Raw genomic sequence first — 24901 nt, forward strand, 5'->3', positions numbered from 1 at the left:
GGCCCTGGTTGATCCTGATTGGTGTTAAGAGAGTCCATTGCTAAAAATATGATGGTGAAAATTAAATTCACTTTCATCTCGGCTTCCAATGACATGTGTGTTCTTCTCAACCTAGAGAGGTCAGGAAGCGGAAATGCATTTTACCTGCCCTGGAATTCATTTAAGAAGAATACCGTGTACAAGAGACCAGTTTGAGTGAGGAGGCTAATGTCTTCCACCATGCCCCAGAGCATTTGCCCAGCAAGCAGGGTCTCCTGCTGGTGGTGGCTGATGTAGGAGCAGAATGCGAGTTTGGGGAACCTGGAGCCTGCAAGGAAGGTATGGAAGCTTTTTGGAGTTCCAAATTAACTCATTCCCAGATTCCAGTAGAACACTGAGGACTATATGTATGTGATCTCCTTTCTTTCCCAGGATTTCATCAGGCAAGATTGCCATGGAGCTTTCCCTTTGGTTTACCCCAGTTTTGGTAAGTTCTGATTTTGTATGAAGAAGCATGTTTAGTTAACGTGATGCACATTTTGGACTTTTCTCTAGGACAAATTAGGGTCATTTCAAATGCAAATGTTTCTCTCTCTCTCTCTCTCTCTCTCTCTCTGTCTCTCTCTCTCTCTCTCTCTCTCTCTCTCTCTCACACACACACACACACACACACACACACACACACACACACACTTCTAAGTTCCTAGACCAGCATTTTGGTTTGCTGGAAGAATGAGGAGAGGGAGACCAAGTTCTGCTTACTGTGAGTTGCATCTGGGTAAGTACATGGCCTTAGTGTGATTGAGTTATTTTGCCATTAAATTTATTGTAAATTGAAGCAGAATCCGTTCCTCTTCAAGCTGATTTACTATCCTTAAAATAATGGGGTTTGGCTAAATCAGAACTAGTTCAGAAATCTGAGACGAACACTAGTTGACCAGAACGACAAAGCCTCACATAGAGAAGTTTATGGATTTAAAGGGTAATGGAGTATTTTATTTAGGTAGACAGTAGAAGAGACAGTGAATCAGAAAATAATTGCCAGAGTCAAGGCATGTAATTTCTCTTTCTGTCCTCAGGCTAGTATCTCTAAAAGTATGTACTAAAAGGGTCAGAAGATAGAGATTCTCCCTTAGACTGACCACTTAGCACAGGAGGAAGGGAAAAATCTCCTTTCTTACTGACTGGTCTCAAGCTCTGTAGGAAAATGACCTGGCTTCTATCTCCCACAGTATAATTAAAGTCCATCTGATACTCTAGTACTCTCACTTTAGAGGGCTGCATCTGGGACCATAGGAAGTTTTCCTGTAAGTAATGTTATGACATCAAATATGGATAAAAAATCCTAAGGACATCATGGGGGAATAATTTTTTGTGGGATGACCTACTCATGACTGTAGTTTTTTTTTTTTCCCTAAGGCTACAGTTTTCCTTTTGCAATATTCACCCTTTGATGATATTGATGATATCAGTGGTATCTTACCAATAATATGTTGCATGATCAGATATAAAAGTAAAAGAAGGTTTTTTTTTCCTGCTCGGCAATAGAGTACAGAAAAAATGGCTAACACTCTTAAAATTACATTATCCTTTATGAAAACTTGTAACCATGTGCACAGTTCTTTTTTTTATCATTTAACATAAATATATTCAAGATAAAATAATTTATTTTTACTTAATAAAGTATAAAAACTAGACATAAAATATAATATTTAAAATAATTAAAAAATCCAGTCACCACGCTTATACTATTTTATTTTTTATTAGTTTTTTCCCCTTCTTAAATTTGAAAAAAATTATAGTTGACACACAACGTTACATTAATTTCAGGTATACAATATAGTGATTCAGCAACTCTATATGTTATGCTATGTTTACCACAAGTGTAACTACCCTCTGTCATCATACAACACTATCGCAATATCATTGACTGTATTCCCTATGTTATACCTTTCATCCCTGTGACTTATTCATTCCATAACTGGAAGACTGTATCTCCCACTCCCCTTCATCCATTTGATGACACTGTTTTATATGTTTCACAAAGTTCTTAATTCTTCAGTCATGATATTCTACAAAATAGCTCAGAGAGTTGAAGAAATGGAAAAGTCAGTGATAGGGGATACACGAAACTGGACAGAAGTTCAGGAATTCACTCTGGAGGGCTTTCCTGCTGTCCAGAACCTTGGAAAGGTTCTCTTCCTGGTACATCTGCTGGCATACCTGGCCTCCATCATGGGAAATACACTCATAATCACCATTACCTGGACTGACCATCGCCTCCAGACACCCATGTACTTCTTCCTCCGCAGTTTCTCCTTTTTTGAATGCTGTTTTGTAACCACTGTTATTCCTAAATTGTTGGCCATCTTTCTGTCAGGGAGGCAATCAATTTCTTTTGTGGCTTGCTTCACACAAGCCTTTGTCTTTCTTTTCCTGGGAACAACTGTTTTCTTCCTTATGGCGGTATTATCCCTAGATAGGTACCTGGCCATTTGCAAACCTCTGTATTACTCAACCATCATGAACCCAAGGATGTGTTTCCTTCTGGTCACTGCCTGCTTATCTTTGGGATTTGTCCTCATGGTGGTTCCAATTATAATGCTTTCCCAGTCATCCTTCTGTGGCTCCCATGTCATCCCTCACTTCTTTTGTGATTTTGGGCCACTGATTCATCTCTCTTGTTCTGACACCAGATCTACTGAAATGTTGGCCTTTATCCTTGCTTTGTTTATCCTTTTGACATCCCTTATCATAACCATCATTGCATACAGCAACATAGTAGTCACAGTTGTGCGACTTCCGTCAGCCAAGGAGCGACACAAAGCTTTCTCCACCTGCTCCTCTCACCTCATTGTCCTCTCTCTGATGTATGGCAGCTGTGTCTTTATATACGTGAAACCAAAGCAAACAAACAGGCTGGACTCTAACAGGGAGGCTGCCCTTGTGAACACGGTGGTGACTCCGCTGCTGAACCCTGTCATCTACACTCTGCGGAACAAGCAGGTCCATCAGGCTCTGAGGGATGCTCTGTCCAGGGTTAGATTGCAGAAATAGAACCATAGACTGTCAGAGGGAGAATGCCTCTTCTCCATCTAATGCAATCTCCATCCTATTTCTGGAATCTCTTACATAGTCTTGCAACTGTGTTTTTCAAGTTTCCGCTCGTTTATTCTTAGAATAAGGGCCAATTTATCTTATAATCCAATGTACTCCACTACTTGAAAGCTCTAACATTCTTGTTCATATCGAAATGAAATTATCTTCCTGTTCTGTGATCTTCTGTTCATGAGTTTTAACTCGATAGGATTCAACAAATTTTAATGAGGAGTCTCATATCCATGATTCTGTTTGATGCATGTGAAATCTCAAAGTTGAGAAGGTGTGGTTTCATGTATCTACTTATGGTAAGTACATAGAGACGGAAAATGAAATTCACAAGAATTAAGAATATCAACTTGGTTCAAGGATAGATGTAACATGGTCACTTTATTGATTTTTGAAGGACACATGTACATAACTGTCATGATATTAATAGCATTACTTGAAATGACTCAATGCAATTGTTTTCAATTGTGCATTGTCTGTATATAAATAGAATATAAATCTTTACAATTCTAGTTTACGCTATAATGAAGACATATAAATGTCTCTAATTGAAATTGAAAGTTTCCTTTGGTTATGCTCATCTGCTAGTACTGATTTCAGTACTAAAGACCCGATGATGGAGTACCAGAGAGAGAGAAGCATTATGATTTCTGGAACAAAGAATTGAGTGGTTAAGATTGTTTCCCTACTACAGAAAAGGAATTGGGGGGAATCTAATCAAAGGTGGAAAGGAGTCTGATTGTGACTGTAGAGTCTTTCTAAGTAAATCTATAAACAAGTATCTTTATTTGTGAAATGAGAGCTTTGATGTGATAATCTCTGGCTGTCCATTATTAGTACTAGTGTGAAATGACACGACTGATACCAAACATGACACAAAGACACACTGTAATAGAAATACAATTTGAGCATAGAAAAGAGAAAATGATGAGATGTTTTTGTTTGTTTTAATTTTGTTTAGTGTTAAGTTCACGCATGACATCTTTAATGTGTTTTTTGGCCATGTGTATGTCTTCTTTGGGAAAATGTCAGTGCAGGTCCTCACCCATTTTAAAATCAGATTATTTTGGGGGCTTTTTTGGGTGTTAAGTTTTTAAATATATTTTGGATATTAACCCCTCATTGGATATGTCATACGCAAATATCTTCTCTCATTCAGTAGGTTACCTTTTGGTTTTGTTGATGGTTTCCTATGCTGTGCAAGTGATGAGATATTTTAATGAAGAATTACAACTATAATTTAGTTATTCAAGATTTTGGTAGGAAAAGATAGATTTGGACACAAGACACAGTAAGAAAAGTCCTGGAGCTGGTGTTTGCTTGGCATAGTTGGCTATCATGCTTTGATCTGACCACATTATTCTGTAGTTTCAGGCATAATAATTGACTGTGTTATGAAGATTTCTGGCATACAATTATGAATGAATTTGAAGAATAGACTACTCAATTAACGCAACACATTTTTGTTCACCCTATGCACATATAAAAATTTCCAAGTATTTTTTTGTGTTGGCTTATCTCTTTTTATGACTTTTGGTATATTCCCTTTGCTCAAAGCATCACATTGTCAATGATTTTTCCCAGAATGGCCACTTAATGGTACAGTTATTGGCATAAAGGTCTCCCCATAGGAATGCACATGTCAGTGGAGGCTGGTGATGGCAGTTGGGCTGTAGCATGCAGCTTGTGGGCCTAGCTGAAGGTGAGCCCAGTGGTGCAAGCTAGTGACGGAGTCAAGGCCAAATCTGGGGCCACATGCAGCTAATTCAAAATATATAAAGAACTCATACAAATCAATGATTAAAAAAACACAACTCAAATAAAGTAATTGGCAAAGGACCTGAATAAACATTTTTTCCAAAGAAGACATATAAATAGCCAGTAGGTATATGAAAAGATGTTCAACATCATTAATCATCAGAGAAATACAAATCAAAATCACAATGAGATATTATCTCACACCTAAGCTAGGTTAGAATGGCTATCATAAAAAAGTGAAAGGAAAAGAAGTATTGGTGAGGATGTGGAGAAAGGGGAACTTTGGACACTGTTGATGAGAATTTAAACTGGTGCAATCACTGTGGAAAATAATATGGAGGTTCCTTAGGAAGCTACCTAAGTGTCCATCCATAGATAAGTGGATAAAGAAGCTTTGGTGCACACACACACACACACACACACACACACACAATGGAAGAATACACAGGCACAAAAAATGAAATATTGCCATTTGCAACAACATGGATGATTTAGGGGATATCATGCTAAGTGAAATGAGTCATTCAGAGAAAGACAGATACCATATAATTAACTTATATGTGGAATTTAAGAAATAAGTGAATAAAAAAGAGAGACAAACAAAAAACCAGACTCTTAAATAGAGAACAAACTGGTGATTGCTGGACAGGAGGTGGTGGGGCGGGGGGGGGGGGGGGGGGAATGGGTGAAATAAATGAAGGGAATTAAGAGTACACTTTCATGATGAGCACTGAGTTATGTATAGAATTGTTGAATCACTATATTGTACACCTGAAATGAATATAACACTGCATGATAATTATACTTGAATAAAAAATGGTTGAAAAATTAAAAATATATAAGAAAACTACTGTATAATCCAATGATACTACTTCTGGATATATATCCAAAGGAGTCGAAATGAAGATATTGAGGAGATATCTGCACTCCCGTGTTCAGCGTTATTTATTATAGCCAAGATATAGAAACGACATAAGTGTCCATTGATGGATGAATGAATAAAGAAAATGTGCACAGCTTTCTGTATGTTAATCATAATCGAATAAATGGCTTTAAAAAAGAAAATTGCACTTTTTTGATTCAAAATTTTACTGAATAGTTTTAATAGATGAGATGAGTAGAATACTAGACATGCCAGATGAAAAATTAGCATATTCGAAGGTATAGAAACTTAAAAACACACACACAAAGAAAAAATAATCCAACTAAAATGATAAGAGCATCAGGGAAATATGGGACAAATTCAGGCAATCCAACGAGCATATAATTCGATTTCTGAAACAGAAGTTTGTATGTGGAGAGGGATGACAAAAAAAGATTTAAGGACACGATGGCCAAAATTTTCCAAATTTTCTGAGAACAGAACCAAAGGTCTAAGCAAAACCCAAGCACTAGAAACATGAAAAAATCCACACCAAAATGCATAATACATTGCTCAAAACCAGAGATAAAGAGAAAATCTTAAAAACAGCCAAAAGGAAAAATTACATGTTTCATACTGAGGAACAAAGATAAAGATGACATAAAATTCTCTTCGGAAAGAAGTAAATGAGAATTCAGTGATACAGGCACTTTTGAAGGACTGTGAATAAAAATCTGCCAACCCAGAATTTGATACCTGTAAAACTGTCAAAAATGAAGGCTTACAAAAGATAAAAGGATTAATCACTAGCAAGCCTACAGAATAATAACTGATAAAGTCAGTCCTTCCAAGAGAAAGAAAATTACGCCAGATGAAAATATGCAGAGCTATGAAAAAGAATGAAGAGCACTGGAAATAGTAACTATATAGTAGGTATTTAAGATATTTGTTTTAATTATTTAAATGTCTGAAAGATAAGAGACTCCACAAAAATAGTAACAATGCAGTGTGGAGTTCATAACATACGTGGAAGGAAAATATATGACAATAATATCATAAAAGCTGAGGGGGTAGAAATAGAAGTATACTATTATAAGTTTCTTATATGTGAAGTGGTAAAACTATCACTTGGAGGTAGGTAATAAGTTAAAGATGTATACTGTAAACACGAAAGCAACCACTGAAATAAAAGTAAAAAGTTATAGGGGCGCCTGGGTGGCGCAGTCGGTTAAGCGTCCGACTTCAGCCAGGTCACGATCTCGCGGTCCGTGAGTTCGAGCCCCGCGTCAGGCTCTGGGCTGATGGCTCGGAGCCTGGAGCCTCCTTCCGATTCTGTGTCTCCCTCTCTCTCTGCCCCTCCCCCGTTCATGCTCTGTCTCTCTCTCTGTCTCAAAAATAAATAAACGTTAAAAAAAAAAAAAAAAGTAAAAAGTTATAGCTAAGAAGCCAACAGAAGAGATAAAATGGAATTATCACAATGGGGCAGTAGGAAACTCGGATTGATGTATATCTTCATTATATTCATTATGGTGGTGATTTCATCAGTATTTAAACATGTGAAAATGCCATGCCACGTCCCTGGAAAAGGCTGGCTGGGCTGCTGAGCCTGCTGGGCCAGACAATAAGAGGCCAGCATGGAAACATATTAAGATGAAGAAACTAGCAGAGACATCAGCTAAAGTAGGTAACTTCAACCCTAGGAAGATCAGCCCTTAAAAAATGTGAGAGGTATCTAAACAGTTACTGGCTGATGAAAGTCAGAGCCAGACAGCCAACCAGAGAAAGGTGTAGCTGTAAACTTAAGTACTGAGCATCTTAAAGCACAGTCCAAGCAGACAGCATACTGGGATGGTGTTTCAAAACTACTAGGACAGGCCTGGAACTTCCTTCAAGCCATGAAGCTGGGGGGAGAAACCTACCATAGCAACTGCAAAGAGCCAAATATCACAGAATTTGTGAAGCTTATGAAGGAGGCTTACCCAGACCACACACAGTTTGAGAAAAACAATCCCCATTATGACCCATCCAGAAAAGAAGACAATCCCAAATGATCCACGGTAGATGTACAATTTGTTCCAGTGATAAAGCATTTCATTACCCTGCCTGAGCTCAAAACCCATCACCAAGCCCTTAAAACAATATGGCTCTCTTAGGCAAACCATAAAAGAGACTCTTAACTACAGAGAACAAACTGAGGGTTGTTATAGGTGGGGAATGGGCTAAATGGGTGATGGAGATTAAGGAGAGCACTGTTGTGATGAGCACTGGGTGTTGTATGTATGTGATGAATCGCTAATTTCTACTCCTGAAACTAATATTACACTATATGTTAACTAACTGGAATTTGAATAAAAACCCAAAACATTAAAAAAAATAACATGCCAAAAGGTATCAAATTATACACTTTAAATATGTCCATTTATATCAATGATCACTTAAAGCTGTTTAAAAGATAATAGAGCTGATTGTAATGCAATATTGAAAATGCATGGTTAATTCAAAAGAAAATAGGAAAGAAGAATGTGAAATATATAGCAGGGGACAAATAAAAGGAAACATCAAGATGGTAGTTAGGGCACCTGGGTGGCTCAGCCAGTTAAGTGACTGATTCTTGATTTTGTCTCAGGTCATGATCTCATGGTCATGAGACCAAGCCCTGCATCAGGCTCAATGCTGGGTGTGGAGCCTGCTTAAGATTCTGTCTCTCCCTCTCCCTCCACCCCTCTCCCCCCCCTCTCTCTCTCTCAAAAATAAAAAGATGGTAGAGTTATATCTAATCTTATAATAATGACATTACATGTAAATGGACTAAGCACTCCAATTAAAAAAGGGGACAGAGAGAGAGAGAGAGAGAGAGAGAACTACATTGGGTAAAAAGGAAGACCTTACCATGTGCTGGTTATAAGAATAACGTTTAAATATATACAGTAAGAAATTCCAAGAAACATCAAGCAAAAGAAAGCTTGTGTGACCATAGTAATATATATTAAAAAAATAGACTTCACAGTGTATTTTCAGAGATTAAGAGGTAAATTTATAATGATAAATGAAATCACCAGGAAGACATAATTTTATATGTATATTCACATAATGATAGAGCTTAAAATTCATGAAAGAAAAGTTGGAAGAACTAAAGTAAAAAGATCCACAAATATAGAGGTTTTAACATCATTATTTCAGTAATTAATACAACAAACAGACAAAAAAATCAGTACACAGAGATTTGCATGACTATCAACGAAGTGCACTTAATTGATAATTGTAGATTGTTATATTTAGCACCTGAAGATACACATTATTTTCATGTGTACATGGAAATTGCACTACTAGGTATTTACCCAAATGATACAAAAATATTTATCCAAAGGGATACCTGCACCCTGATGTTTATAGCATCATTATCAACAGTGGCCAAATTATGGAAAAAGCCCACATGTCCATAGACTGATGAACAGATAAAGAAGATACGGTATATATATACAGTGGAATATTAGCCGTAAAAAAGAATGAAACCTTGCCATTTACAGTTATGTGGATGAAGCCAGTGTGTATTATGCTAAATGAAATATGTCAGTTAGAGAAAGACAAATATCATATGATCTCACTCATATGTGGAATTAAGAAACAAGGGGCGCCTGGGTGGCGCAGTTGGTTAAGCGTCCGACTTCAGCCAGGTCACGATCTCGCAGTCCGTGAGTTCGAGCCCCGCATCAGGCTCTGGGCTGATGGCTCGGAGCCTGGAGCCTGTTTCCAATTCTGTGTCTCCCTCTCTCTCTGCGCCTCCCCCGTTCATGCTCTGTCTCTCTCTGTCCCAAAAATAAATAAAAAACGTTGAAAAAAAAAATTAAAAAAAAAAAAAAGAAACAAAACAGATGAACATATGGAGAGAGAAGAAAGAGAGGCAAACCATAAGAATGACTCTTAATTATAGAGATCAAACTGAGGGTTGCTGGAGGGGAGGTGGACAGGGGATGGGCTAAATGGGTGATGGTATTAAGGAGGGCACTGTTTTATAGTTTGATTTGAACAGCGGTTACATGGCTATTTATATACTTAGAAAATTATCAACCTGTACAATTAAAATTTGTTCATTTTACAGAATGTAAATTATACCTCATTCAATAAAATACCAAGTTAAAAAGGGAAACAAGCAAAGACAATTGTAAAAATTTAAGCTTGTCTTTCTTGACATACGCAATTCGGGATTTTGTAAATTTTACCACTCTAGACCACTCATGGAAAATATACCTTTGAAGACTTGTACAAAGAATTGTGTGGGCTATTGATAATGACAGTTGTATGTTACCATATGCAGTGAAATGGCAATTATGTTATATTTCTGCTGAAATTTCTCATTTCCAAATATGGACAATTAAATGTCCTCTGGGACTCTTATGATTTTAGTTCCTGCTTCCTTTTTTCATACTCCTCTAAATGAATTCTCAGTGTTCCAGAGGTTTGTCCTTTTGGACCCTGTGTGTCTCATTGGGGATGGTAAATAATCCTGTAGTAAATATATCATCAGGGCATTTGAATGTATTCTCATTTATGACTGCAATGATCCTCAGCTACTCTGAAAGGTGGGGAGCAACTGGTTGATGGGAAGGTGACTAACAAGAGTCCAAAGGAAAGTGACCTTTGTTATCTCTTCTTCCTGACTTTCTTGTGCTATGGATGCATAACTGACCAAATTTGATGTTTATGATGGACTGGGTCATCGTATGCCATAGACTGGATATAAACATGTTCAGGAATTTTAAATGGTTGCATCAGCAAATTCTGGTGCATATTTGCGATACTTTCTATTGTCTTGATCTAGGATTTATCAGTCCAGTTGCTATAGGGGAAAACTATGACTGTTAATCCTCCAGAGTTTAGAAATCTCTGTCTTCCATGAAAAAAAAATCAGCCTTAATCATTTCTTATTAATTTAAGACATAAGGCATTTATTGATTTCTTCAATAGTTCAAGGAAAAGTACGTCTCATTTAAGAGTGTTCTTCCCCACACTGCGTTCCATTAGCCTAGGAGAAAATTCCTGGCTGTCGGAAGAAAAGAGAAGCATGTTGTCAAAGAAACTGTTTCCTGTAAGCTGCTTCTTGGTGAGTACTTGACTATGAGGATACTTGCAACCTAACAGGTCACATATTTAAAGCAGAGACTTGTTATGTTTAAGTTTGTATTGTGGGTCATGCATAGTTACTGTAATAGGTTTAGCTAAATCAAAGAATTAAGTAAAGTACAATTTAATTATGGTGACTTACTCACTAGAGCACTGATTTCCAATGGATGCCCAGATTCGTTCCCCAAAGATTACATATCAATTCATCTGGCTTCTAGGTACACACTGGCATTAACAAAACAAAGCAAAACAAAACAATGTTCCTCTAGTGATTGCAAAGGGGATACAGGTGTAATTCCATCACACCAAAATCTTCTGGTGTAACAAAAATATTCCCAGAAAACAATATTGAAGGGTAATTTATGACTAAGAGCAGAAGGAAGAATTTTTCTCTCAGGTGGGTAGAGTGAGAGGGAAACTGACTCACCCATTAAATGTTTATTCATTGATTCTGAACAACCAAGTCATGTAACCATGCCTCTAGCCCCCAACATTTAGACATGGTTTCTCTTAAACCCAAAGACTGGGTAGTTATGAGATATTGTGATAAACTAGGTTTCCTCCTTACTCTTTTTTTGAATATGAAATTTATTGTCAAATTGGTTTCCATACCACACCCAGTGCTCATCCCAACAGGTGCCCTCCTCAATGCCTATCACCCACTTTCCCTCCCTCCCACCCCCCATCAACCCTCAGTTTATTCTCAGTTTTTAAGAGTCTCTTATGGTTTGCCTCCCACCCTCTCTAACTTTTTTTTTCCCTTCCTCTCCCCCATGGTCTTCTGTTAAGTTTCTCAGGATCCACATAAGAGTGAAAACATACGGTATCTGTCTTTCTCTGTAGGACTTATTTCACTTAGCATAACACTCTCTTGCTTACTCTTAAGGTCTTGGGTAAAGAACTCAGGCTGAACCAACTTCATGTCAGGAAAATAACTGGTTTGGAACATGTTAATAGGAAAATGATCTCCTTGCCAATTTCTTTTTCTTTTCTTTTCTTTTCTTTTCTTTTCTTTTCTTTTCTTTTCTTTTCTTTTCTTTTCTTTTCTTTTCTTTTCTTTCTTTCTTTCTTTCTTTCTTTCTTTCTTTCTTTCTTTCTTTTTTCTTTCTCTTTCTTTCTTTTTCTTTCTCTTTCTTTCTTTCTTTCTTTCTTTCTTTCTTTCTTTCTTTCTTTCTTTCTTGTATGTATGTATGTATGTATGTATGTATGTATGTATGTATGTATGTATGTATTTATAGAGTGTGCACAAGTGGGAGAGGGGCAGAGATAAAGAGACAGAATCCCAAGCAGGCTCCACACCATCAGTGCAGAACCTGATGTGGGGCTGGAACTTATAAACTGTGAGATCGTGAACTGAACCCAGATCAAGAATTGGATGCTAAACCGACTGAGCCACCCAGGTGCCCCCCCCCCCCCCCGCCCACAGTTTCTATTTCCAGAGGACTGAAGTCAGTACATAGGAGAGCTTCATATATTGCATATTATACCTGAAGTATAGAAATTAAAACTGTGACCCCATAAAAATATTCTTTGTGGGATGATAATCTTCATTGTTATCTGTTGGTTTTATACATTATGTGTAAACAATAATTTTCAATTTGCATTCTTTACCTTATGGACTTATTAAAAATATTTTCCGGGGCGCCTGGGTGGATCAGTCGGTTGAGCATCTGACTTCGGCTCAGGTCATGGTCTTACAGTTTGAGTTCGAGCCCCATGTTGGGCTCTGTGCTGATAGCTCAGAGCCTGGATCCTGCTTCAGATTCTGTGTCTCCATCTCTCTCTGCCCTATCCCCACTCATGCTCTGTCTCTCTCTCTCTTAAAAATAAATAAAATATTAAAAAAAATATTTTCCAAAAAAGTAAAGTTGCACATTAAAATTTATTTTCAAAAACAAACAATAAGCCTTCAATTTTTACAATTTAATAATAGAAAAAGTTCAAAATCTTTTATAATACAGCATTTAAATGATACAAAATAAGCCCTCATTCAGAGTTGTAGCTGCAAGTAGTAGTTATTTTTTTAATAGTGGCCATGATTTAAATTTTTTATTCTTTGATGATAGGAATCACTTGATGATAGTGTTGTCTGTTTAACAGATCCAACAGAGTTGATGACAGAGAAATGGAGATAAACATGGAGGTGAGGAATGAGACAACAATCCAAGAATTCATTCTGGAAGGGTTTCCTGCCATCCAGTACCTGGGGAACATCTTCTTCCTGATGCATCTGCTGGCATATCTGGCCTCTATCACAGGAAATATGGTGATCATCATTATCACTTGGGTTGACCATCGCCTCCAGACACCAATGTATATTTTACTCAGCACTTTCTCCTTCTCTGAATGCTGTTTTATTACCACAGTTATTCCTAAACTGCTGTCCATCTTTCTTTCAGGAAGGCAAACAATTTCCTTTACTTCTTGTCTCACACAAGCCTTTTCTTTTCTGTTTTTTGGGTCAATAATTTTTTTCCTGATGGCTGTGATGTCCTTGGATCGATACCTGGCCATTTGCAAACCTCTGCACTACCCGGCCATCATGAACCTGAGGGTTAGTTTCCTTCTGGCTTTCTTCTGCAATGCTTTGTCCTTCATCTTGATCACTGGTCTGGTGCTCAAGGTTTCTCAGTTATCTTTCTGTGGCCCCAATGTCATCTCTCATTTCTTTTGTGACCTCGGCTCCCTGATTCATCTCTCTTGTTCTGACACTGGGTCTGTTGAAATATATGTCTTCTTCCTTGCTCTGCTTGTCATTCTGATATCTCTCATTTTAACCATCATTGCATACAGCAATATAGTAGTCACAATTGTGCAACTTCCATCAGCCAAGGAGCGACAGAAAGCTTTCTCCACCTGCTCCTCTCACCTCATCGTCCTCTCTCTGATGTACGGCAGCTGTGTCTTTATATACGTGAAACCAAAGCAAACAAATAGGCTGGACTCCAACAGGGAGGCTGCCCTTGTGAACACAGTGGTGACCCCACTGTTGAACCCTGTCATCTACACTCTGCGGAACAAGCAGGTCCACCAGGCTCTGCGGGATGCTCTGTCCAGGGTGAGGTTGCAGAAACAGAGCTTTGGAGGGTAAGTGGATCTTCTTGGTCTTCTAGTTCAATTTCCCATTATTGCAGAAATCTTTCCTATAGAATCTCTACATATAGTGATCTAGCATATGCTAATTTCATCTAGATGGGTACTATCTTACTTTGCAATGCAATACTTTTCACTATTTGAAAATTCATCTTAGTTCTCTATATTATGCTGAAGGATATCTTGATTTTCTACTCAGTGGTCTTTTATGAATTCAATTCAAACAACTAGGTTCTCTGTGGAGAACCTAGTATACATAAATCATAAAATATAATTTTTTTAAGCTAAGAATTTAAAAATTTGTCAATAAAATAATAATAATAATAATTGCTGGTACATTCTTATGCTTGAGTTTTCTGATACCTAAGAAAACATAGAAAACATTACAATTTTATGTATTCATGGTTTGAAATTTTAGAAACAAATTGTTTCTGAAAATTACATAAAGTCATATAATAGCCTAATGAAAATTAATGGTATTTCATTAATTGTATCTTTTATGTAAATGAACCAGCAGTAAGCTGGTTCTTTCTTTGGGTCAATTGGTTTTAGAGGCATAAGTAGCTCAGGGTAACCTAGAGGTGGTTAGGCACTTTGACATTGTCATCTTCTAGTGTATCAAATGTAACCAATAAAATTGTCTTTAATTCTTTCTTGAAACATAAATAAAAGGCAAAACTTTTTAATTTGTTCAACTTTTCCCCCTGTAATTGATATTGCCAAGCCTTGGTCCCAGTAGGTTACTGAAAAATAGGTGATCCCACTACCAGATTCTCTCCCCACATGTAAGAGATATTTTCTCCCAATGTGATTTTAGGTGTGGGAGCTGCCAACATCTTTCAGGTTAAGCTAAATTATGGTCAACATTTTATGCAGCAAACTAACAGAACTCATAATTAGGAAAGTTTAAAAGGAAAATGAATGCATTGATAATTAAAAAATGGATTAAAATTGGGTCAGTTATTGTGTTTGTAGCTTCTTGGAGTAGGTGGCTCCCTCCCCACTGAAGACAATTGGCCCTAGTGGGAAGTAGTACCTGTCACATCTGACACGACATGTACATGGTGTGCATTTGATTTTTACTGTGTCTGATTTGATTGTGTATATTCCTTTCCTGCTTGATTTGAGAATTCCTTATATTTAAGGCATATTCTGATAGGAAGAACTTTGGACTATCAAAGAATGTTGAGTGATTTAGATTTTTATGTCTGGGAATTGTCTGATTATAAACTGTCCTGGGGGTTATGATCTTCCAAGGACTGTTGTGTCTATGTCCCTCCTTTCTCCAAAGAAGAAGATAATTTCTGAACCTAATCTAAAGGCAGGGAACTCCTGAGAATTATCTGCTTCTGGTTTCTGTGCATTAGATAAAATAGCCACCTCTTCCAATTTTCACAGCCTGACCTCATGAACCAGACTAGTGTAGGGGATGAACCTCTAGGTATTTTTGTAGATGCTATTTATTAAGTTGAGGTAGTTACCCTGTACTCTTAGCTTATTATGAGTTTATTTTTGTTTTTTATCATGAATGAGCAGGGAAGATACTCCTTGCTTGACTCAGATGAAGCCACTAGAAGAAGGTATGGTTTTTCTGTTGGTATTTGGATGGAGTAGGGTTAGTATTGATAAAAGTTCTGTTATTAGGGCATTCTTCTCCAAGTTTGGGTTAGGGGGAAAAGTTTTTGTTTTTTTTTTTAAACTATTTAAAAGAATCTGTCGGTTCTGAGTTGGAGGCTTCTGAAGCACCCTGTCTGGGATATATGAAAGGCAATGAGGTATCTCAGTATGTGGATCCTGAGAAACTTAACAGAAGACTACAGAGGAGGGGACAGGGGAAAAGTTACAGAGAGGGAAAGAGGAAAACCATAAGAGACTCTTAAATACTGAGAACAAACTGAGGGTTGATGGAGGGTGGGGGAGAGGGGAAAGTGGGTGATGGTCATTGAGGAGGGCACCTGTTGGGGTGAGCACTGGGTGTTGTATGGAGACCAATTTGACAATAAATTATATTTAATATAAAAAATTTTAAAAAAAAGAAAGGCAATAAAGAAACCCAGGGAAACGACTGCCATATCATTCCTCAAGTCCCAAGGTCCCTAGGCCATCTACTCTCTTCTTTCTATTTTTCAGAATCTTTCTGTCATTCTTTGTTGTGTTATGTCCAGGGTATCTAATTTAAAGAGGGAAGACCTGGGGGGGAAAGGGTTATTTCACCTCGGTGGAACAGAAAGTCCTTAATGAACTCCTTGAAATCAGTTATTTTAGAATGAAAAGTATTACTTTGTTAAAGATGTTTCTCATATGACAGCCCATGAAAATTGAAGGATTGATTCACAAAGGGAACTTCTTAGTATTAGTAGGTATGCAATTTGCAGAGAAGGTGTCAATTTCAGGAGAAATAAACTAGGGAGTTGAAAAAAATTCAATGTTTTGGTTTGAGTTACTCCAGAAGCAGACCCAGAAGCAAGAATTTGAAGACAAGTAGTTTACTGGAGAGTTTATTCTATGAATGACCAGTAGGGAGGAGGGAAAGTGCTATAGTAAAAAGAATTGTGTATTACCAAGCCAGTTACCCTTCTGGGAAATTGGAGCCCAATCTCACTGTGGAATTCTGTGTAGCAGTATAATACATTCTTATGAATTATTCAAACCCAGAAGAAAAGAAGATGGGGTATGTATATAACAATTCTGCACCCATCATCCATTGAGGATTGCTTGTGGGAGTGTTCTTTCGCTAGCCCTTCTGGCTTGTCTTATGCACAGAAAAATGTGCTCCCAGGGCCAAAAATAGTGCACTGACAGAGTTTGCAGGAATTTATAGTAAACAACCTATAGGCTGCCTGTCAAGTTGAATCCAAGGTAATATGGGTGGGGCCTAGCAGTGTCTTCTTCAATCCACCCTTTACACTAATTAGATTCACTTGCCCACCACCTTAAATTCACACTGTTAAAAAAGAATCAGTCAGAAATGAATAATGCAAAACCTGAGATTGGAAACAGGCTTGATGCAATGAACAGTATGCTGGAAGAAACAGAGGAATGAGTTAGTGATATGGAAGACAAAATAATGGAAAATAAGCTGAACAAAATAGAGAAGTAAAAAATTATAGAGTATGAGAATAGACTTAGGGAACTCAGCAACTTCATCAAACACAATAACATTCATATTATAGGAGTCCCAGAAGAAGAAGAGAGAGAAAGGGGGCAGAAAATTGAGGAAATAATAGCTGAATATCTCCCTAATCTAGGGAAAGAAACAGATATCCAAATCCAAGAGGCACAAAAACTTCCCATCAAAATAAACAAAAGTAGGCCAACACCAAGATGTATTGTGGTTAAATTTGCAAAATACAGCAATTAAAAAAAATCCTAAAAGCAGCAAGACAAAAGAAGTCCTTAACTTACAAGGGAAGACTCATAAGGCTAGCTGTAGATTTCTCAATAGAAACTTAGCAACTGGAAGGGAGTGGCATAATGTATTTATAGTACTGCATGGGAAAAATATGCAGTCAAGAATGCTTTATCTAGTAAGGCTATCATTCAGAATAGAAAGAGAGATGAAGAGTTTCTTAGACAAACAAAAACTAAAGGAGTTCGTGGCCACTAAACCAGCCCTGCAAGGAATATTAAAGGGGACTCTTTGAGTGTAAAGAAACACCAAAAGTGGGGCGGCTGGGTGGCTCAGTCGGTTAAGCGCCCGACTTCGGCTCAGGTCATGATCTCGCGGTCTGTGAGTTCGAGCCCCGCGTCGGGCTCTGTGCTGACAGCTCAGAGCCTGGAGCCTATTTCGGATTCTGTGTCTCCCTCTCTCTCTGCCCCTCCCCCGTTCATGCTTTGTCTCTCTCTGTCTCAAAAATAAATAAACGTTAAAAAAAAAATTAAAAATAAAAAGAAACACCAAAAGTGACAAAGACAAGAAAGAATCTCCAACAGCAATGACAAATCAAGTAATAAAATGTCACTAAATACATATCTATCAATAATTACTCTGTATTGGACTAAATTCTCTAACCAAAAGACATAGGGATGGGGCGCCTGGGTGGCGCAGTCGGTTAAGCGTCTGACTTCAGCCAGGTAACGATCTCACGGTCCGTGAGTTCGAGCCCCGCGTCGGGCTCTGGGCTGATGGCTCGGAGCCTGGAGCCTGTTTCCGATTCTGTGTCTCCCTCTCTCTCTGCCCCTCCCCCGTTCATGCTCTGTCTCTGTCTGTCCCAAAAATAAAAAATAAAAAACGTTGAAAAAAAAATTAAAAAAAAAAAAAAACAACAAAAGACATAGGGAGCCAGAATGGATCAAAAAGCAAGACCCACCTATATGCTGCCTAGAAGAGATCATTTTAGACTTAAAGTCACCTGCATATTGAAAGTGAGGGGATGGAGAACCATTTATCATGCATATAAACCAAAGGAAAGCCTGAGTAGCAATACTTATATCGACAAAATAGACTTTAAAACAAAGACTAGCAAGAGATGAAAAAGGGCACCATATCATAACAAAGGGGACAATCCAACAATGAGATATAAAAGTTGTAACTATTCATGCACCCAACATGGAGACACCCAAATATATAAAACAATAACAACCATAAAATAACTCATTGGTAATAATACAGTAATAGTAAGGGGCTTTAACACCACCCTTACATCAATGTACAGATCATCTAAACAGAAAATAAACAAGGAAAAAATGGCTCTGAATGATACACTGACCAGATGGACTTAGAAATATTCACAACATTCCATCCTACAACAGCAGAATACACATTCTTTTCGGTGCAAATGGGATAGTCTCCAGAATCCATCACATATTAGGTCACAAATAAGGCCTCAACAAATACAAAGAGACTAGGTGCAAATGGGACATTCTCCAGAATAGATCACACAGTGGTAGCAAATCAGACTTCAACAAACACAGAAAGATTGAAATCATACCACGCATTTTTTTTCTGAGCACAATACTACAAAACTTGGAGTCAACCACAAGAAAAAGTTTGGAAACCCCACAAATACATGGGGGTTCAAGAACATGCTACTAAAGAATGAATGGGTCAACCAGGAAATTTGAAAAGAAATTTAAAAAGTATATATGGAAACAAATTAAAATGAAAGCACAGTGGTCCAAAACTTTTGGGATGCAGCAAAAGCAATTCCAAGAGGAAATTATATGGCAATACAGGCCTACCTCAAGAGTCAAGAAAAATCTCAAATAAACAACCAAATCTTACACCTAAAGGAACTAGAAAAAGAACAACAAATGAAACCTAAAGCCAGCAAAAGCAGGGAGATAAAGATTACAGGAGAAGTAAATGATATAGAAAAGCCCCCAAAAAGAGTAGAACACATCAGTGAAACTAGGAGCTGGTTCCCTGAAAAAATTAGTACAATTGATAAACCTTCAGCCAGACTTATCAAAAAGAAAAGAGAAAGTACCCAAATAAATAAAATCACACATGAGAGAGGAGCAATAAAAACCAACACCACAGAAATATAAACATCCAGAAGAGAATATTATGGGAGTGCCTGAGTGGCTCAGTCAAACGTCCAACACTTGATTTTGGCTCAGATCATGATCTCATGGTTCATGAGATAGAGCCCTACATCAGGTTGCGCACTGACAGTGTGAAGCCTGCTTGGGATTCTCTCTCTTCCTCTGCCCCTCCCCTGCTCATGAAAATGCACTTTCTCTGAAAATAAATAAACATTTAAAAATAAAATAAATCACATTTTTTAGAACAACAAAAAAGAAGACAATATTACAAAAAATTATATTCCAATAAATTGGACAATCTGGAAGATATTGATAAATTTTTAGAAACATATAAACACCCCAAACTGAAGCAGGCAGAAATAGAAAACTTGAACAGACTGATAACCAGCAAAGAATTTGAATCAGTTATAAAAAAAAGTCTCCCAACAAAAAAAGTCGAGGGCCAGATGGCTTCACGGGTGAATTTTAACAAACTTTTAAGGAAGAATTAACACCTATTCTTCTCAAACTGTTCCAAAAATAGAAATAGAAGGAAAACTTCCAAACTCATTCTATCAGGCCAGCATTATCTTGACACCAAACCCAGACAACAATTCCACTACAAAGGAGAAATACAGGCCAATGTCCCTGATGAACGTGGATTCAAAAATTCTAAATAATGAAAGACAGATATCATATGTTTTCACTCATATGTGGATCTTGAGAAACTTAACAGAAGACCATGGGGGAAGGGTAGGGGGAAAAATAGTTACAAACAGAGAGGGAGGGAGGCAAACCATAAGAGACTTTTAAATACGGAGAACAAACTGAGGGTTGATGGGTGTGGGGGGAAAGGGGAAAATGGGTGATGGACATTGAGGAGGGCACTTGTTGGGATGAGCACTGGGTGTTGTATGTGAGCCAATTTGATAATAAATTATATTTAAAACAAAACAAAAATTCTAAATAAAATAATAGCAAATTGAATCCAACAATACATTAAAAGAATGATTTACCACAATCAAGTGGGATTTATTCTGGGGCTGCAAGGGTGGTTCAATATTTGCAAATCAATCAATGTGATATACAATATTAATAAAAGAAAGGATAAGAACCATCTGATCCTCTCAATAGATGCAGAAAAAGCATTTGACAAAGTACAACATCCATTCATAATAAAAACCCTCAACAAAGTAGGGTAAGAGGGAACATACGTCAGCATTTTAAAGGCCAAATATGAAAAACCCACAGCTAATATGAACCTCAATGGGGAAAAACTGAGAGCTTTTCCTCTATGATCAAGAATAAGACAGCGATGTCCTCTTTCACTGCTGTTCTTTAACATTGTACTGGAAATCCTAGCCTCAGCAATCAGGCAACAAAAAGAAATAATGGCCCCCATATTGGCAAAGAAGAAGACAAAGTTTCACTATTTGCAGGTGACATGATACTCTATAGAGAAAACCTATAAGACACCACCAAAAAATTGTTAGAACTGACTTACAAATTCAGTAACATTGCAGGATACAAAATCAATGTATAGAAATCTGTGGCATATCTAGACACCAATAATGAAGCAGGAGAAAGAGAAATTAAGAAATCAATTCCATTACCAATGCAACAAAAGCAATAAGATACTGAAGAATAAACCAACCAAAGAAGTGAAAGACCTGTACTCTGAAAACTATAAAACACTGATGAAGAAAACTGAAAGGACACAGAGAAATGGAAAGACATTCATGCTCATGGATTGGAAGAACAAATATTGTTAAAATGTCTATATTACCTATAGGAATCTACACATTTAATGTAATCCATATGAAATTACCAACAGTATTTTTCACAGAGCTAGTACAAACAATCCTAAAATTTGTATGGAACCACAATAGCCACAGCAACCTTGAAAAGGAAAAGTAAAGATGGGGGCATCATGATTCTGGATTTCAGGTTATATTACAAAGCTGTAGTAATCAAAACAATATGGTAATAGAGCAAAAATAGACACATAGATCAATGGAACAGAATAGAAAATGCAGAACTGAGCCACAACTACGTGGTCAATTAATCTTTGGCAAAGCAGGAAAGAATATCCAATGGAAAAAAGACAGTCTCTTCAACAAATGGTGTTTGGGAAAACTGGACAGCAACATGCGAAAGGATGAAACTGCACCGCCTTCTTTCACTATACAAAAAGATAAATTCAAAATGGATGAATGATCTAAACGTGGGACAGGAAACCATTAAATCCTAGAGGAGAATACAGGCAGTTACCTCTTTGACATAGGCCATAGCAATTTCTTTCTAGAAATGTTGCTGAGGCAAGGTAAAAAAAGGCAAAAATATTGCATTGAGACTACATCAAAAAACATGAAGAAATATTGGTATTGGAGAGCCATGAAGGCACTATCCAGAAAAGTGGAACAATTTGAAATATTTGTAGGTGTCAGTTCACCACCCCTTATGCTAGATACAAAGTGTAATTAGTTCAGCTCATTTCTTTGAGTGTCCCCTTTCTAAACCTTTCCATCAAACCACATGGAGACTCTCTCCTCCCACCCTCCCACTGTCATGTTGGCATTGGTGCTCCCCAGGTGTAAGGTATTTCTGCACCATGAATCTGGCACTGAATAAAATTAATACCCCATGCAAAGGATCCTTTATCTGAGCATTAAAATGTATAGTCTCACTTTGCTCCAGCTTCTGTAACTCATCTCCCATATTCTTTATTTTTCCTAACTTCCAACTGAGAATATTACCATGGAACCCAGGTTTGGCCTGGATTGAAAGCAAAGTGTGTTGATGGAGAGATGTTATAAAAATGATTTTGTCTATTAGTGGAAAGGTGGAACCCACATGAAACTTGTGAAAGTTTCTGTAATATTTGCCTTGACCTTTACAATATGACCAATACTTATGAAGGAAGATTCAAGCAGAACAAATTTCCATACAGCTACCATATGCCCCAGGGTTGCCTGCAAATACACTTGGGAGTGTAGTCCACTTCTCTGTATTTCAATGGGAAGCCAAGGCCACGGAAAAATGGATCACTCCTGCCACTGCAGCCTAGCTGAGGTACCGAGGAGAGGAAGCAGTTTTTCAAGCCAATGGTTGCTATGGATACAGCTTCTCCACCCTAAGGCTCACATCTCTTCCTCTATTCCATCTAGAAAGAATCTGAGGATCCACTTCTCAGATACTTTCAAAGAGAGAGGGTCCTGCCAGGTTAGAGATTTTATAGAAACCACTAAGTATTCCTTTTCTTCCCTGAAGAGGAAGAAGTGTGTGCTTTCCTTTTCAAGGATATTGTGGAACAAAATTAAAATACCTTTTAGATGAAAATATGCAATGAAAAGAATCATAACATTGGTAGAAGCATGAAGAATGGTTGACCAAGAAAGGTGGACTTCACCAGTATCTTCCCAAAAGACTGATGAAAGCCAGGGTGTAAAAAAGCTCTTACTCATAAAATCTGTTCTTTTAACAACTATGCTCTGGCATATACCACATGTAGAAAATTGTAGTCTGGACTTGTACCTCAAATTAGTAGCAACATTCAGCTTGGGATTTTAGAAACCCTTGGGAAATTGTCATATAGTTTTCTTGAAAACTCTTGGCAGAGAACAGTGTGGACATCTGGGAATCAGTGTCACCATAAATAATGAGAAGATAAATATAAGGGTTGCCCTAGTAACTTTTTCTCAACAGTGACCAATTAGCTGCCCCCAGGACACCAGCCGTGCCTTTACTTTCTGCCCCTGTGTCTTCATCATCTAGTAAAATTAGGGGGCTGCACTCTCTGCTCACTGGCTGGGTCCATCCTGTTTGGTGACCAAACAGTCTTATATAAAAAATATCAGAGAGCCTCAGACTTGCATGTCAGCAGATTCTCATTGTCAATGCAGTAAAACAAGGATGCTTCTCTATATGGAAAGGTGAAGATATGATGGAGGAGCATGGTGGAGTACAAGGTATCTTGGAGCAGGTGCACCAGCGACAGTGGAGCACTACGGCAGAAGGACCTTGCCTCAGGACCCAGGGATAAACCTATAAGAAGCCGGTGAATGAGGTAGACCACAATGTTGCATGTTAGGCAGACTTTTACCCACTTGGGAGAAGAACCCTAAGTCTGAGATTCCAGCTCTAGCCCAGAATTGGCAGTAGTGAAATGTGGTTGTTTTACTCCAGCTGCTCCTTTCTGGGGTTTCGGTGGTCAAGGCTGCCATGTAGCCTTGCTGTGGTATGAAACATTTTCGGCTATAGAAAGAGGGCTTTGTCAGCCAGACACTGGCAACATGGGATGCATATTCACCCTACTGTAGGACAACAGGCTATGATAAATGCGTTTAATTCTCTCCTTTCCTCTCAGCCCACAGCAAGCTCTGGATTTCTTGGAAGATAATAGTTGCAAGAGGAGGAAGTCCTGCCTGCCATGAGGTGACTCCTATGTGTGACTGGCCTCAGGGACCGTGGTGATTTGTGGACTTACTGGGGACAACTGGAACAGAAGCAGAAGCTCCTTCAGGCTGGGGGTGAGCACTTTGGTTTCACAAGCAGCACTTCAGGGGATCTGGCCCACAGTGGGTTAGTGAGAGTGACACATTCCACACTCCCAGTGTTTAGCCTATTTTTGAGATACTAGAGCCAAACACCATCTTGAGAAAAGTCATTGATTGAGAGAACTGAAGAGAGAAGAATGTTCACTGAGTTTCGTGGAAGAGTCAGTGTATGTGTGCCAGGTTCCCAGAATATCCTCTTAAGTAGGTTAATCCTGTGACCTACTGTCAGTCCCACCACCCTCACAGGCCAGCATGAACCCAAGGGGTGGGTGGTCAACTCTGGACTTACAGTTCATGTCCTGTTGTTGAGCAGCACCCAATGTCTCTGGTCTCTAGTTTCTTCTATAAAATTCTTGAGCTAAAGTAGATGCTCTCTAAGCCCTGTGTCATTCCACAGGCCAGTAACTCATCAGTGATTGTAACTAAGGGTAGAAACAAGTAAGCTATGAAGCTAATCTTTCACTTAAGGTTGAGAAATCATCAACAATAAATTTACTCCCATTTTAAAATGTTTTGTCACCGCATTTGGAAACAGCAGGTACTCTGGAGTTGGGTATTCTGGCTAAAGTCCCAGCTATGTGACCCAAGTTCTCTGGAACTCTCTAAACCTCAGTTTCTGCTTCTATAAAATAAGGGGTTCATAGTTATTGTGAAGAGTCATAGAAATACTGAATTTCAATGACCCAACACAGAACAAGCATAGATCCTCAACAGATGATGATGATGACGACAGCTTGGGCAACAGAATGTGTTGCATTATTAAAAGGGATATTCAAAGGGAATGTTACTAACATTACTCTTATGTTTACTTACAAACTGATAATATCATTAAAAACAATAAAATATATAACTACAAAAATGTCAATAACCCTGCCTACGGCTGATGCTATATTTAAGCATTATATTAAAGATCATAGCATTACAGTTAGACTTGAGGAGCAACAGGAAACATTAGCAT

At 38.0% G+C, this 24901-nt stretch overlaps 2 protein-coding genes and 1 pseudogene across 4 annotated transcripts; all 3 read left to right on the plus strand.

Moving 5' to 3' along the window:
- LOC131493014 (olfactory receptor 6C74-like) lies at positions 1-24901 on the plus strand. Of its 3 annotated transcripts, none has more exons than XM_058697052.1 (5): positions 1-318; positions 412-466; positions 10673-10808; positions 12929-13915; positions 23754-24900. In XM_058697052.1, exons 4-5 carry the CDS (start codon positions 12954-12956, stop codon positions 23818-23820), a joined length of 1029 nt encoding a protein of 342 aa, XP_058553035.1. In that variant the 5' UTR covers positions 1-318; positions 412-466; positions 10673-10808; positions 12929-12953; the 3' UTR covers positions 23821-24900. The 3 variants fall into 3 exon arrangements, with proteins under 3 accessions (XP_058553035.1, XP_058553036.1, XP_058553037.1); XM_058697053.1 differs by having other exon boundaries at positions 10730-10808; XM_058697054.1 differs by lacking the exon at positions 10673-10808 and having other exon boundaries at positions 23754-24901.
- LOC131493013 (olfactory receptor 6C4-like) lies at positions 688-6906 on the plus strand. Its single transcript, XM_058697051.1, has one exon. It carries the CDS (start codon positions 1999-2001, stop codon positions 3034-3036), a length of 1038 nt encoding a protein of 345 aa, XP_058553034.1. The 5' UTR covers positions 688-1998; the 3' UTR covers positions 3037-6906.
- On the plus strand, positions 7172-8523 carry LOC131493016 (thymocyte nuclear protein 1-like; annotated as a pseudogene).

The sequence above is a fragment of the Neofelis nebulosa genome, chromosome 13, assembly GCF_028018385.1.
Source record: "Neofelis nebulosa isolate mNeoNeb1 chromosome 13, mNeoNeb1.pri, whole genome shotgun sequence".
Lineage (NCBI taxonomy): Eukaryota > Metazoa > Chordata > Mammalia > Carnivora > Felidae > Neofelis > Neofelis nebulosa.